The sequence below is a fragment of the Penicillium argentinense genome (assembly GCF_028826775.1).
Source record: "Penicillium argentinense strain IBT 30761 chromosome Unknown utg000003l_segment0_segment0, whole genome shotgun sequence".
NCBI classification, from domain to species: Eukaryota; Fungi; Ascomycota; class Eurotiomycetes; order Eurotiales; family Aspergillaceae; genus Penicillium; species Penicillium argentinense.
This window is the reverse complement of record NW_026622662.1, coordinates 833048-849910: the sequence shown is the minus strand read 5'-3', so window position 1 is coordinate 849910 and position 16863 is coordinate 833048. Positions and strand designations below refer to the sequence as shown.

At 42.9% G+C, this 16863-nt stretch overlaps 2 protein-coding genes across 2 annotated transcripts; both read right to left on the bottom strand.

Annotated features, from left to right (window-relative positions):
- Positions 1-1742: 1742 nt before the first annotated feature.
- N7532_002446 (Ty1/Copia family ribonuclease HI) lies at positions 1743-3332 on the bottom strand (the record flags this gene model as incomplete). The annotated part of the gene is made up of 1 exon (XM_056614940.1): positions 1743-3332. One exon carries the CDS (start codon positions 3330-3332, stop codon positions 1743-1745), a length of 1590 nt encoding a protein of 529 aa, XP_056477912.1.
- Positions 3333-12454: 9122 nt separating this feature from the next.
- N7532_002445 (uncharacterized protein) lies at positions 12455-13505 on the bottom strand (the record flags this gene model as incomplete). The annotated part of the gene is made up of 2 exons (XM_056614939.1): positions 12455-12594; positions 12638-13505. The coding sequence occupies 2 exons, from the start codon at positions 13503-13505 to the stop codon at positions 12455-12457; spliced, it is 1008 nt and encodes a 335-aa protein (XP_056477911.1).
- Between the last annotated feature and the right edge of the window lie 3358 nt (positions 13506-16863).

Here is a 16863-nt window from a genome sequence, read left to right as displayed (position 1 = left end):
TAAATGCCGTTGTTTTTCTCTTGATCTACCACGCTCAAACATTTGTCACTTCATCGGCTTGAAGACGTCACACCTGCAACAGCCCTAGTCCTCCAAGCATCACCACCGCCGCGCCCCCGCACAATCCCCAAACCCCTTTATCCCATCCTCTCGGTCCTTGAATCGTAACCCAAGTGTCCACCACACAGACCGCGGTCCACGCAGTCAGCAAAACCCCCAACTCATTGTCCTTTCCTTTACGAGATAACCAAAACATCGCTGCGGCCACGGCTATGTCACGTATACCAAGGAATATCATTGCCTTCTCGGTTATGTTGCGGCCTTCGGCTGTGATAGGTACGACACCAAGAGTATCTGCGGCGGTGGATGGCGCGACAAGGGACAACGCTCCCAAGGAGAAGACGGTCGTTGTCAGGCCTAGGCCAATTAGGCGCCATGTTGAACGGGTGAAGATGCGGTTGGGGAAAGCCATGGCAGCAACGGTTGCGGGAAATAGGTTTAATTTTCAGGAACTAGCGTAATGAAGCTTTGCGATGAATTAGATGGGTTACGTAACGGAAGGAGTAAGAGGTCGTGGACTTATATAGTAGAACCCTGGTCATCCCCGCGGAGAGTTTTGAAGTTGATTCGGAGCTTTGCGGTACATGCGACCCACAGCCAAGACGGAGATGAGAAATCAAGATGATCTGCAGGTGCAAACTTGCCCAGAGCTATAAAAAGTGCGGAATAAGGTCTTGTGTAGCCGTCTCTTAGCTCAGCAGCCCCACCCGCCCGCTGGAAATACAAATTGTGCAAATTGTACAAACACATCAGGCGGCAGGCGGCGGGCGCAAAAGCGGCGAGACGGGGGCACGATGCCCAAAACAGACACGCTAAGCCGTAAGCGGTAGTGGGATTCCCGCATATGACAGGCGGTGGCGGGCGGCAGAGCGGCGGTTCAAATGAGCGGGGTTTCCGGCTCCCCGCTAACCGGCACAACATATACCTAATTTTGTTTGTTCACGATTTAATGTAAATTATTCAAGGTATAGAAAGAATTTACATATAGCTAATATGAATTAAAAATAAAATACTAATACAAAAATTAAAGTAATTAGAAAGAAAAAATAAAGTAACTATAGATCTAGTAATATAATCTTTCTAAATTTAAATATTCGAGATGGTAATTAGGATAATATAATCATTTGTCAGCATTCGCTGGTATGCGACGACAAAGCAAGCTGACTGATGCTAAATCACATAACCAGGAATGTGTGGAAGAAGAAGAGTGAGATCAGTCAAAGAGATAGAACTGTCTCATTAACTAATAATGTAACTAAGTAGATATATATAGACCGAAAATAGAACAAATAGTGCAAACAAAATATGCAAGTGAAAAGAGGCACGAATAGGGGTAGTTCGATACATCAAACGCCATGTATCTAATGTGGCTTCAATATATTGTACGCCATTCGGATGAACTATCGGCCGTCACTCCCAAGGGTAATCACGTGTGATTTCCCGACATACCCCCTTTTTTATTTTTCGAGATCACTGATCTTGAGATCGTTCCATCCCAAGCTGTTCGAGGAATTTGGCATGTTTTTCTTGAGAAAGCAGCTTAGTCAGGCCATCAGCAGGCATATCAGATGACTTGATCCATCTGATGTTGAGTCGTTTCTGCTGAACTTCTTGGCGTATCCAGAGATGATGGATATCAACATGACGCAGTTTCGTCTGAAAAATTGATCGTTCACGTGTTATCAGATCGACTGTTTGTTATCACATTGGATGACAAGATCATGTGATGGGTCGAAATCGATGAATCGGAATACTCGAATCGTCCAATACAGGTGCTTACTAGCTTGTGAGATAGCTAGTAGCTCAGCTTCAGTCTTTGACGTTGTGATCGTTGGTTGCTTCCTGGATGACCATTCAATAGGGCCACCAAATAAGCAAAAGACGAAACCTTCAGAGCTTTTCCGATCATGGTTATCTCCGAAGCTAGCATCTGATGCTGCCATGAAAGCATCAGCTGATCTCCAGTTTCCATCATAACAAATAGCAAGATCTCGTGTTCCATAAAGATATGAAATCAGGTGGTCAACAGCAGCCATATGTTTCACAGTTGGCTTTGTGAGATGTTGCGCCAGGATCTGATTAGCAAACGCAACGTCTGGTCGAGTCCATATCGCCGGAAACAGGGTTGATCCACACTTCTGCTGGTAAAGGTTAATAAGCTTATCATCTAGCTTATCGTCTGATGTGAAGGTCGTCGAGTATTGAGATGGAAGGGGTACTCGAGGTGTTCGATGGTTCAGAAGATGGAATTTCGCCGTGATCTTCTCAATATAGGCTGATCGATCGAGCCACGTTTTTCGATTCAGACGATCACGTGCTATGCGTATTCCGATGAATTGAGTGAGTTCCCCACAGTCCTTCATTTCGAACTGCTGTCGAAGTTTCCGTTTGATATCAATCGCATGCTGCTTATCAGATCGATGGTAGAGCGCCAAGAAATCATCAACAAACACCATGATGATCATCTTCCCATCATGATATAAGCACGGGTCATCAGGGCAGTGCTGGAAGTTAATAGATAGCAGTGTTGATCTGATGTCGTTTTCCCATCGTTTCCCAGCAACTCTCAGACCATACACAGCACGTTTCAGTTTCAAACAGCGACCTTTTGATCCCATGCCTGGTGGGTAGTGGCAGTATACTTCCTGATCGAGTTTACTGTTTAGGAAAGCATTAACCACATCCATCTGGTAGGTTTCGAGATCAAATGCAGTCATGATAGCGATCAGGGTTTGGAAAGTCCTCGAGGCTAGGGTGCTTGTCCTTGTATCTTGATCGGCAGGTAACTGCATATCACCTCGCACACATAGTCGAGCTTTGAACTTTGAGATAAAGCCCTTATCATCTGATTTGTATGCGAATACCCATCTCATAGGAATCACCTGATGTCGAGGACAGTGCTTTGAGCTTCCAGTGCAGTTTTGATCATGTGATCGATACATTTCACTCGTCGAGAATGGGATGAATGCTTCCATCTCAATTAGCTTGGCGAATTCGACCTGCATCGCGTCTCGGAACTCTTGGCGGAACGGGTGATTCTCGAGTTTCGAGTAATCAGATGGTGCTGGTGGGACTGATGAAATAGCCACCTTCTTTGGCTGGTTCTGATGGGCCGAGAATGCCTGGATGAACGCTGCCAAGTTCACACGCTGGTGTTTCTCGTCAGGTTCGTCAGGTGGTGGCGAATCAGATCGATCTCGCTTATGCGATGGTTTAAGATGATACGCTGATAGGTCGATATCAGTGTTATCAATCAGGACGAATGGTCGCATCGCAGAGGTCTGATCCTCATGCTGGTCTGATTCACTATCAGATGAATCATCTAATTTCTCAGAGTGTGGCGGTGTTTCGGGGATATCGCCAAGGATCAGGTCGTTTTCAATAGGGTCGTTTCTTGGCGAGTTCTCGAGATCACCTTGATCATCTTGATCAGTTGATTCAGGTGATTCTGGGGTGGTGCTGTAGGGTCTGGGATATCGATCTCGTTGAGTACTAGGGTCGTTTCCTCATCATCCAATTGGGTAATCTGATGTGATTGGTCATCAATGATTCTCAGTTCTTTGGATGACTGCATCTTATCAGGTTCAAAGAACAAGGTCTCATCAAACACAACATCACGGGCTCTTATCACCCTTTTTTTCCAGGCATCCAAATTCTCCAGATGTTTGATGCATCATATCCAACCAGGTAACCAATCTCAGCGCGGGGGTTCATTTTTGCAAGGCGGGGGATGTTGTTGATGCGAACATAAGCTCTACATCCGAAGATTCGAAGGTTGGAGAGATCAGGCTTATTGGTAAGCCAAGAGGGTCGTTTCTCAGGGTCGAGTTCATCGTGTAGTTTCTCGAAGGGCGATTTCCAACTGAGTAAGCGATGTGGGATTCGATTTTGGATGTATATTGCTACTCGGCAGGCTTCGTGCCAGAGATTCGAGGGAAGATTGGCCTGAATAAGCATCTGCCTAGCCATTGATGATATCATCCCACCATATCTCTCGGCGTAGCCGTTCTGCTCAGGCTGATAGGGCGGCGAGGTTTCGAGTCTGATACCACGTTGTTTGATCTCATCAGTGATTGCTGGGATGATTGATCTTTCACCGTCGCAGTGTATAGTCTGAACTCTCACACCGAACTGATTCTCAATCAGATTAATCTGGGCAATCAGAGAATCGGCTGAGTCAGACTTTTTGGCGATATCCTCAGCAAGCTGATACTTAGTCACAGGATCAACTGAATGAGAGAGATAGCGTGTTTTTGCCAAGGGATTTCTCAAACAATGCTAGATCCCAGTGAATCGCCTGAAAAGGTCGAGTATATTCCATTGGTTTCCGGGAGATCTGACGATTTGCACGTGCTAGCTTGCATGATTCACAGTCGGAAAATGTTGAATCTGGATCAATTGAGATGTTCATCGCATGGGCTTCGAGATGAGATAGCACATTCTGATTCACCTGACCCAATCTCTTGTGCCAGAGATTGTATGACCCGTGTTCGTTTTCGGAGCAAATGAGTTATTCGCTCGTATGCGAGAAATCTCCGGTTCTGTGGGGATCTCTGGGGTTTCATAGGCATGCGGCAATTTCGAAAAGTGCTGGTATCCGGAATCAAGCAGATCCATGAAAGTAGCAGTAGTCGTAGAGCGAGTTGGTTTAGGCACGTCCTTCTGTAAAGACAGTTCCAGTCGTAACCAGATCATTCGGAACTGTGCGATCGTAGAAATCAGGACTTAACTGACCAGTTCAGCAGCTTATGTATCACGTAGCGTAACTATGTGCACATTCAATCACGGAACGGCTAGCTCGGACATCATCTCAAGTACACTTTGCCGTCAGAAGCTTCAGTTAAGCGTAGTTTAGTATGCCGTTCCAATTATCGGAACCAGCCCGTCTCCAGCGAGTCCTTGTCCAAATTACTACGACGTCTGACAGCTCTGTGGTGTACCAGCGTTAGGCTGCGCCTCGAAGGCGGAGGGCGATGTGCCAAGGATCCTTCAGGGGAGCCCATTGCGGACGAGGATATTGACTTCGGAATTCTCGTGATCGGGTCATGTTTTCTAAGTCTTCAAACGCTCCCGTCTCCGAAATATCCCACCAAAGGTGTACTTAGAACACACCCAGAGGCCGTGGAGCAGTGGCTTTAAACATTGGCTAATGATACGGACAAATCGCAATCTCCAGACAGAAAGCCCTCACTGGAAACGGTTCAGCACAGATTTTCCATACAGGATATATCAAGAACTATGGGAAGATTCGAGAGAGCTGGTCAAGTCTGAGTGCAGCTGTCAAAGATGCCCATGAGATGGGCTTGCATCTCAAGGATCTCGGCATTGTCCTTGACCAGACTGAGATGGAATTGCGCAGGCGAACTTTTTGGAGTCTCTATGTCTAGGATCGGTGTGTTCTGCTTTAGGCTTGCCAGTAAATCTTGAGTGATCAAGATGAACTAACGCTAATTCCCAGGTTTATGTGCACCTTTTTTGGTCACTGGCCTCTAATCCTTGATAGCTACTTCGGTATCGAACCGCCACATGACAACCTACAGCCCCTAACAACTCACCCATATACTCTCACACCCTTCACGGACCATGTATTCCACATCAAAATGGCGAGGTATATCAAAGCCTTCATGAGCCCACCGTCATGGACCGGTGACCAGTACAATCCAGTGGCAGTATCCGAGTTTGGCCAGCGTTTTGATGAAGTGATTATCGACCAACTACCTCCACCTCTTTGGCTCGAAAATCCGGACACAGGTTGGGATGCCAAGGTCCCTGTCCTTGTCATCAAAAGAACACGTCTTCGACTCTTTATCTGCAGTACGAAGTCCTCGCTTTACCGAGCCTTTGTGGACCCGTGTAACAGTCTCCAGTCCAGTGGATCAGCTGAGTCAAACCACTCAACAAACATCCTATTTCTTTATCATCGTCGCGCACTGATGGATGAGACGTCGAAAATGATCTCGTCTATCACCCAAATCTACACACTTATTGGGGAGGAAGGAGGTGGCCCACCTGCAGAGCGCCTCTTTTTGCTTCCAATATACCTTGTCGATGCCCTAGCATCTCCTGGAGTCTCTCTTCTCTCTATTCAGTTTGGTGAAAAGAGCCTTTTTTCACACGGTGTTCAAATAATGATTGATTCAAACTTGCGCTGCAGCCATACGACATTCTATGATGGATTCGGCCTTCTATGTCATCAGGCTCAGTTTTATAGTTTGGCAAGGCGCGGGATGGAAATATTGAATAGTCTGGACTTTGCTTTGTGTACATCATTGAGCAGCGATACTGGCTCAAGCAATATGTCTATGATAGGGTTTTTTGATCCTAGCCTTCAGGCGGCACAAGCTGAGTACCCGAGACTTGAGCAGACTCTAGTGTCTCTACATTCTCATCTTAGCTACGGTCTTAAACCCCCAGGACCTTTCATCCCTCCCGGTTGGTTGCCTTCTTTCCTTATATCTCTAGGACGGTCATGGCTGGTACGCAACAGGATGGCATTTGGTGAAATCTTGATATAGGCTTTTTTTTCTTTTTTCTTTTTTGACATATCCCAATGTGGTATAAATTTAAGTAATAGAGTATATGAAAATAATTATATGTAACCCTATTTATTAACGTGCTACGCGTTGCTATCTGTTAACGGTGAGTGGTCAAACGTTGGTCAATAACTTACTAGTTATTAATCGGTATAATAACGATATTTGCTGGCGTAGCCACAAATGGCATTCTGAGCACCACTCAGTAGTCCTCAAGTATCGACTCGCAAATGTACCGTTGCCGTACTAGGCCTTACACGGGCTCGGGTCCTATTGAGTAACTTCGAAGGATGTGCTAGGTAGAGCGCTAAGTAGGTTAGTCTGAAGAGCTCCCCTACTTGTAAGATGTTTGGCTTGGTCGAACGGTGAAGATAGAATGAAAGGTATATCTAAGTAATAATGTGTAATTAATCGCGAAGAACTAAATATATGTGCGTAAAAAAGTGTGTCCTTATATATTTAGTCCTTTCTGACAGCATACATGGTAGATGTATAGTGGTGGATGAGGCTTGGTATGATCTACCCTTTGATTTTTATATCCTTCTATTACTGGCGGTTAGACTTCGGCAAACCCAATTTTCGACCCAATCTACGACAAGTAAAAAAACCAAAATTCATAAAAAAGTGCAGAAGTAGGCCTAACTTAGGAAATCCTTGGCATTTTTATGTTTATGTTTGTTTTTTGGTTCTTAGCATTGGGTTTTGTGTCGGGACGTCCGACCCAGAATGGGTTATGCCGAAGCCTAATGGCGGTTATGTGTTAGTAGTGCTGATAACTCTGGTCTGCCTTGCCACCTGAGTGTGTACGTGATTAGGGTTTGTGCCTAGCTCTTAGGAATAGTTAGTTCGTGATGGCTTGTTAGTAGGCTATAGTCTCTTCTGTTATAGGGTTGTAATATATTATCTATTAGTTAGCATCCAGGGTCTATGACTAGATTAGTCATGTGCTAGACCAAGGATATTGTGGGATTTGAGACGAATCACAGACTATTCGCTCGATGACGGGCTTTGCCTCGAAGGGTCGAGTCTGCGGGTTGAGATTCACCTAGAATTCGCCTGATCATCTAGCTATGATCAGGAGCAGTCTTTAATACACAAACAAAGATGTAAACACAACAAACAGAAGTAACGGCGAACGCAAACGGTAAACAAACAAGCGGTGTAAGCGGGTTAATTTCTGATATATCTCATTCATCTGCGGGGTGCCCCTAGGATGAACACACACTCATCTGACAGCATTATTTCGGCCGAAATGAGGGATATGGCTAGTTGATCAGGTGATATTATCGCAGCCTTGGAAGCCAGGTGTTGAACCGGTTTGACTTCCAACAGCATCTTTAGTGTGAATTAGCTAGATCTGCTACTTAGTCAACTGCTTAGTGGTGTAGGCGTTCGATGAGAAATATCAAGCTTTAAAAGCACCCTTTCGCATAGATTGGCACTTAACTGGTAGCCACGAAGCTATTTCGAATAGTATTTAGTTAACGTCTTCTAGCCGCGCGCGTTAGTAATTAGCTAAGAAATTAAACTTGTCGATATAGTTATATGATATATCCCGTATACGTAAGTTTGCTTATATTAGAGTGTAGCAGATCCCATGGGAATTGGGAACTGGGTCCACGTTTTTTGACCCATGGGATGGAATGAGTCTTACTAGGATTTTCCCATGGGATCTCTGGGATGGAAAATGGGCAGGACTTCCTTCCCATGGGTCCACGATTTCTACACTCTAGCTTATATAGTGACCGTATATTCGCTTAAGCACAGCAAAACACCTAATATTAAGTAGTTATGGTAGATACAAAGAACATGCGGGTATATAGAGAGGTATAATATTATTTTCAGCGCAGATTCGGTCGAATTAGTGTGTTAAATAGTGTCGGGAAATCACACGTGGTTACCCTTGGGAGTGACGGCCGATAGTTCATCCGAAGTTCTGAATACTGAACCTTCCCTATGAGTGGCGACCAATATATTGAAGCCACTTTAGATGCATGGCGTTTAATGTATCGAACTACCCCTGTTCATGCCCCTTTTCACTTGCATATTTTGTTTGCACTATTTGTTGTATGTTCGGTCTATATATATCTACTTAGTTACATTATTAGTTAATCAGACAGTTCTACCTCTTTGGCCGATCTCACTCTTCTTCCACACATTCCTGGTTATATGATTTAGCATCAGTCAGCCTGCTTTGTCATCGCCTACCAGCGAATGCTGACAATTGGTTTATTAGGTATCTAAACTATTATTATTCTATCAATCTATTCATTAGGAGCATTGAAATAGTATAGTATATGTTGGAAGTTAAAGCGGTTCAACACCTAACTTCTAAGGCTGCGATCAAATTCACCTGATTAATTGGCTAGGACTCTAGGTTTATCAGAGGGTCGTCCCACAGATGAGAAGAAAAGCAAACGTCTTATGAGTGATTTATTATATTTACCCCGCTTTCTATTTACCCTGTTTGTTTCCATTTCGGTCTATTTACACAAGAATGATCCCATAATTAGTTAGACAGACAGATTCTTCTGGAGGCAGGTTCTCTCAGTCTATCTGTTCTCACAATCTATTCTTTTATCCCATTTGGGGTCCAGCACATGGCTAGGCGAAGTCATAGACCCCGAATGCCGACAGAATATCATAGCTAATAAATTGAGATGCATCATGAGAAAATATATAAATAAATAAATAATCAATGATAAAAGATATTTTGACAGCTAAACTATATATTATGTAAAATCTATTGTGTACGTGACTTCCAGGGCGGCAATAAATATCATGTGAGCAACTGGCTATATCCCTCATCTCGACACAAGTTAATGCAGTCAGATGAGTGCGTGTTCATCCGAAGAGCATCCCGCAGATGAATGCGATATCAGAATTACCCCGCGCTAGAAAATCTAGCTTGTCGATGTGATTATATCCTATACGCGCTTGATTCTTTATGATGCGACCGTATGCGCGCTTGAGCACTGCAAAACACCCAATATCAAAGCGGTTGTAGGAGATGGGATGAATGAGGAGGCATGCAAAGTGGAGTAATGTTGTTTTCACTGCAGACTTGATCGAATTGAGGCGTAAGATGGCTGCCATGGCCGTCAAGAATCAATAAGCGATATTTGCCACGTGTACGCGTGGTAGTAGCTAGTATGAATAGTTTTTGAAGCCATCGAAGGCCTATCTCATCTGTAGTCCAGTCGTTTTGACTAACTTCGAAGCGCCAATCGCATGGAAGGTCATCAAACCACCCTTGTATGAAACTTTCTGGCTTTACGCATGGCGGTAGACTAGCCACACGCGCTAATTGACTCGATAACTGTTACCCATTCACGATTTCCCGGTTGTAATAGCGCGTGTGACTACTTTACCAGTGGCTATTAGTCCCATAGCGAAGCCAGTTTTGTGAAAATTATATATATTCTCTGGTAGTATACCGTGTTCGGTAATCACGCGTTGACGATGGCGAACCATGCGCGTAAGGCCTTCGGATCTTCGTTTTTGGCACATCGATAGTTATATCGCCGTGAGTATCGCGTACGAAGGGCTGGCTGGCGACTAACGAAGCTTGATGCCCAATTTTTGCCGACCGTAGATATAGGAATAGTTCCACACGCTTCGCGAGAAGAAGATTGGCCATATCTCGAACAGTAGAAGGCCTGGGCACTGCACCGCGCGCATCTAGATCTAATACCCACTGCACAAGCGAAACCTCTTCTGTTCGGGTCAATTTATGGCCGCTGGAGCGTGTATCCTCGCGAAATTGCTGGCCCAACGAGTCGGCGGCGAAGGGTCGTACGAGGTATACGAAATCGCTCTGCGATATCGTGTATAGAGTCAGTAGAGCCATTTTGAACGTCTTTGATAGCTAGGAAGATCCTGCCCTCCTGCTCAATAGATTTCTGCGAGGATTGAGCACGTTTTGGAGGCATGGTGAGTGAAGGAAGATGGTCATACGGGTGCGTCTTAGCGCGTAGTGGGCCACTCGGGCGGGAATTACGTTATAATGGTTGTTACTTATTCATATTAGTGATAATATTTTGTATCTAACAATAACAGTATATAAGTTAATGATATATCATTTCCTTATTGAATTATTAAGAACAATTTATATTTTTGAATTCATAATATTTGTTTTCTACTAAATGTTTTGTACACTAATATATTAGTGTTTAAAACTTCTGTATTTTTGTTCTCGTATAAAATATTCTCTAAAAAATATAGTGCGAAAGTATAAGATTAAATTATATGTCAACATCCAGGGTCTATGATAGTGCTGATTTATGTGCTGGGCCGAGGATATTTTTAAGGTTGGGACAAATCACACACTATTCGCTCGAGGACGGGCTTTGCCTCGAAGGGTGGAGTTGCAGGTTCAGATTCACCTAGGATTCGCCTGATCATCTAGCTATGATCAGGAGCAGTCTTAGATACACAAATAAAGATGTAAACACAACAAACAGAAGTAACGTATGCAGGTAAGCAAACAAGCGGTCTTATGCGCGCGCGGAGGCCTATAAGCCAGCGATTATACAAAATAGCCTCGCCGCAGCAGGTCTAGTGCCTACCAACGCAGAGCGAGTGCTTGAAAAGCTAAATATATCGCTTTATACGCCTTCACCACCTAGCATCCGACCTAGCAGCAGATCTAGCATTTTCAGCCCGAAAACACCAAAAACCACCAAACAGCTTCAGAAACAGGCATCTTCGATCGAGGCCCGCCTCAAACAACGATCAAGCAGCCCTCAAAGCCCGCTAAAATCCGAGCTTGAACAGGTGTTCAAAGGCTATGCAGCCTCTCTTCATAGGGAAATACTTCTAAGGGAGGAAAACGTTACCCTTCGCGCTGCGCTTGAGAAAGAAAGCAAAAAATCTGCTAAGTCCAGACGCCAGATACCAGACGAAGGCGGATTAACCATTCAAGAGGTTCAGGCGTTAGCCGAGGAGCGAGAAACACCGGCGGAGGCTATACAGCACACTGAGCCTACAGAGGCTATGAAGACTCTGCAGGCCGCGCAGATGGCCCCGCCGAGGTGTAGTGGGTGTAAAGAGATAGGCCATAAGATAAATCAGTGTAAAAATAGCTATATCTAAATTTATACCAGCGTTTGGGTGGTCAAAATCTGCTTTGAAATTATTATAGTGAGCGTGATGGGCCACACGGGCGGGAATTACGTTACATAGTATATGTCGGCATTCGGGGTCTATGACTTTGCTTAGTCATTTGCTGGACACCCCAAATGGGATAAAAGACAAGATGGGTGAGAACGGATATATTGAGAGAACTGTCTGCCTGTCTCTAGGATAATTCTCGTATAAATAGACCGAAGTAGAACATACTAAACAAACACGGTGACGAAGAAAAAGCGGTGTAGAGCGGGGTAAACATGATAGATCACAGATATGAATAGAGAAGTTCGCCTTTCTTCTCGAGTCCTCGCTAATTGATCAAGTAAATTTGATCGCAGCTTTAGAAGTTAGATGTTGAACCGTGTTTAACTTCCAACATGCTCTATAAAACTTATTTTACTTCTCTCTATATTCTTATAGTAATTTTCAAAATTAATATTATCTATTATTTTAGACTTGACTTATTGTCTTAATATTTTAAATCATTGATAATAATATGAAAATTCTCTCTTAAGTATGTTCTACTACTACTAACCGGCCCCACGTAATTTTTACCAAAATTACTGGACCCTCGCTTGCGAGGGTCCGACACCCAAACAACGACCCCCCACAATATAAATTATCACAGCATCCATCTTTGACACCCAAATTACCCACATTTACATTAGAATTACTAGTAATTGAGGTCTCAATATGTGTATTCATAGGACGAACAATAAGTAAAAAAAATTTCAGCGCTTCAAACGGCGTCCTGACTGCCTACAGTGCCGTTTTAGTTCAATCATAACCTTCTTCCACTGGGGCCGCAGTTTATCAATTGCCTCCAAATCAGTCAGCTTTTGTTTATCCTGATTCATTTTCGCCACATTCGCTGAAGAAATAATGCCTCTTGATAAAACCTGTTCTTGATACACCATAACGTGCATGGCGTGCAGCAGTTGCAGCTTTTGATGTCTCAATCTCTCGGTGTGCCTCCTCTAGCTGATATGCACATGATTGTGCCCCCTTTGAGAGCTTTTTGACAATATTTTCATAATGAGAAATATCCTTGTTCAACGTCAAAAGCCTGCTCTCAAGTCTCTGAAATCGTTGAATTGTTTTGAGTGTGCTGATATTTGTTGAATTGGATGAATTGGTTGAGGGGGATTCTGGCACTTCAGGATGATTATAATCCACCAGATTATCACACACAATATTAGGATTTCCAGAAACAATTTTTCGCCTAGGTTCACGTGTAATGATCCATTGGTCTTTTCCAATACCAATTTGGAAGCCTGTTTCATCAAAATCATATAAATCTTCAGGTTGAACACCATATAGATCAAATGCATTTTGAAACCTTTGAAACCACTCCTGAATCAATGATTTGTCATGTGCATGAAGACGTTCAATATCAAGGCTTTTTCGACGTCGGATATTGTATTTAGGATGTCGTTGTAGGAAGCGTTTGAGCCATTTTTCACTCAGTGGTGGTGAGGATGGGTTTGCCAGTTTCAAAATTGAAGTTGCAGCTGCCACAATTTGTGTGCGCTTAACTGGTAATCCTAGACTATCATTATAGTCTATCCAGCCACATAAAGCTTTCTCTTGGGCAGGATCAAGCTTCCGACCATTAGGTTCACGTTCAAATAGTGATTTTTTGCCCCGATAGGGGCTACGGAGCCGTTGATAAGGCACATCAAGTTCACGCGCAACTTTTGAGATATTTAGCCGAGATTGGGTATGTAGTTTATCCAGCGCTTTTTCAATCAGTTCCTCAATTTCTTTGTTTGTACGAGGCATATTAGTGGCGTGGGAAGATGCTGAAGTGGAAGTGTAGCTTTTTGAAGAGATTTATATTGTGGGAGTCGTTTTTTGTTTGGGTGTGGGACCCTCGCAAGCGAGGGTCCAGTAATTTTGGTAAAACTTACGTGGGGCCGGTTATATATTCCCTTAGTATATTTCCAAAGATACCATTGTATTTAAATTTATTTGAAAAGTTTAGAATATTTTAAAATATCTAAATGAAACTTTTCTGTCTCGCAAATCTTACTGTTTATTACAAATCTGTTCAAATAAAATGACATTGATATAGATTGATATATAATGAAGATAGATATCAATATATCTAATTATATAAATTTATTCAATACTAATAAAATAATTTTTATCTGAATATCTAAAAGATTGAATTCTTGTTTAATTTAGTAATACCAACAAAGAGGTTTAATATTTTATCTAATAACTTTTTATAATTATTTCATTATTTACTTATTATATAATTAATTTTATTTCATTGTGTTTCGTATTATTATATATTTTTTGTCGGGAAATGAGACGTGATTACCCTTGGGAGTGACGGCCGATAATTCATCCGAAGTTCTGAATACTGAACCTTCCCTATGAGTGGCGTCCAATATATTGAAGCCACATTAGATGCATGGCGTTTAATGTATCGAACTTGTTCGTGCCCCTTTTCACTGCATATTTTGTTTGCACTATTCGTTCTATTTTTCGGTCTATATATATCTAGTTAGTTTACATCATTAGTTAATGAGACAGTTCGATCTTTGACTGATCTCACTCTTCTTCCACACATTCCTGGTTATATGATTTAGCATCAGTCACCTTGCTTTGTCATCGCATACCAGTGAATGCTAACAGGATTAGTTGATATACTATAGAAGATTGATATATATGCTATTATTATCAAAATATTCTAATAAATTAGGTTCTTCCAATTCAACGACTAAGATAATATAGTCAGTCTATAATAATTATTTGTATTATCAAGAGAATCTAGTATTTTTGAGAAGTTATTGTTAGTTATAGTAAATTGAAATCTTCTATACCAATAGACTGTCTCGGCATCCAGGGTCTATGACAGTGCTGAGTCATGTGCTAGACCAAGGATACTTTTAAGGTTGAGACAAATCACAGACTATTCGCTCGAGGACGGGCTTTGACTTGAGGGGTCGAGTGCAGATGCGGGTTGAGATTCACCTAGAATTCGCCTGATTATCTAGCTATGACCAGGAGCAGTCTTAAATACAGAAATAAAGATGTAAAACAAGAAACAGAAGTAACGTAAGCAGTAAGTAAACAAGCGGTGTAAAGCGGGGTAATTCTGATATATCTCATTTACCTGCGGGATGCTCCTTGGATGAACACGCATTCGTCTGACTGCATTCATTTGTGTCGAAATGAGGGATATGGCCAGTTGATCAGGTTATATTGATCGCAGCCTTGGAAAGCCAGGTGTTGAACTGGTTTGACTTCCAACAGATTATACCTTAAAAATAAGAAATATAGAATATTGTAAATTTATCTAAATTATAGAAATCAACTAATAAAATATTACGTATTAGAGTAGAATAGTAATCAAAATAGCTCAGGAATACAATATACCAACTATACCAGTATTTTTATATTAGGTAGTAAGGTGAACTATAAATGTAACGTGGATCCCGGCGGGTCCGTCATCCCTGCCGGTCCGTCATCTCTCCTCAAATTTTCTGCCCCTACCCAGCCACCTATTCTTGAACGCCTACCATGCCCCCAAAACGCAGTCAAAAAGCTCAAAAATCAATTGAGCAGGAAGGCAGGATCTTGCTTGCTATTAAGGTTATTCAAAATGGCAGAAATACCACGATAGCTGCTGCTGCTCGCTCTTTTGATGTCCCCCGCACAACTCTTGCTGATCGGATAAAGGGCATTCCTAATCTATATGAAGCAAGAGGTACAGGCCATAAATTCACGCAACTGGAAGAGGAATCAATTCAGGATTGGTTAATCTCTATGGATCAGAGAGGCGCTGCGCTTACAATCGCGATGTTGAGAGATATGGCCAATTTACTGCTTAAACACCGCGGAGATAATGCCCTCCAGACCGTTGGCAAAAATTGGCCAACACAATAATTCAAACGACATCCTGAGCTTACTACTCGATTCTCTCGCAAATATGACTACAAACGCGCCCTAATGGAAGACCCAAATACTACTATGGAGTGGTTTAAGCTTATCGAAAAAACGATGGCTCAATATGGTATCACTTCAGATGATATCTACAACTTTGACGAATCGGGGTTTGCGATGGGAATTAGTGCGACGACGAAGGTTATTACGCAGTCATTTTACACCGGTCGGAGGGGCGTTTTACAAGCTGGCAATCGTGAATGGGTGACTGTTATCGAATCAATTTGCGCCTCTGGACGAGCGCTCCCACCATACGTTATCTTTAAGGGGAAACACTTCATGGTACGATGGTTTGACGACCTTCCAAAACATTGGGCTCTTAACGTTAGTCCAACCGGCTGGACAAGTAATGAAATTGGTGTGGATTGGCTCCAAAACCACTTTATTCCGCACACGACAAGTCAGACGAGAGGGAAACATCGTCTTTTGGTCCTCGATGGCCACGACAGTCATACAGCAACATTCGACAAGATTTGCCAGGAAAACGACATCATACCAGTCTGCATGCCTCCGCATGCCTCTCATCTTTTACAGCCTCTTGATGTTGGTTGTTTTGCTGTATTAAAGCGCTCTTATGGAACCGCCGGTTGCAGAATATACCCGATTAGGCATCGATTCTATCGAGAATGATTTCCTTGATATTTTTCCAGCAGCCCGTGATGATTCATTCAACGAGTCTATCATTCAGAGTGCCTTCGCAGCTACTGGTTTAGTACCACTAGACCCAGATCGGGTGTTATCAAAGCTCAATATTCGTCTTCAATCTCCGCCTCTACCAGATCGACCAGTTTCACAAGGTTCAACATCAGGCAGCAATATCTCCACTGGCATCCCTCAAACGACTAAGCAACTAGAAAAACGCAAATCTAGGCTCGATTGTGGTCTAAATTCAGCGGCTAATAAGATCTCTTCGCCTACAAAACGTGATCTTCAACAGTTTTACAATATGTCGGTTAAGCTAGTTCACGAGCACATCTTAATGCGGGATGAAATAAAGCGTTTACGGGAGGGAAACAGAAAGCAGACGAAAAAGAGGAAGAAATCAAAGAAGCGAATATCTAATAAAGGTAGCTTAACAGGTTTTAGACCTCACTACTAATGTTAGTGGTGAGGGAGATGGTGGTATAAGATATATTTGATACTACACCTGCTCTAGAACCCCAGGTTGAACCTACACTTCCTGTTT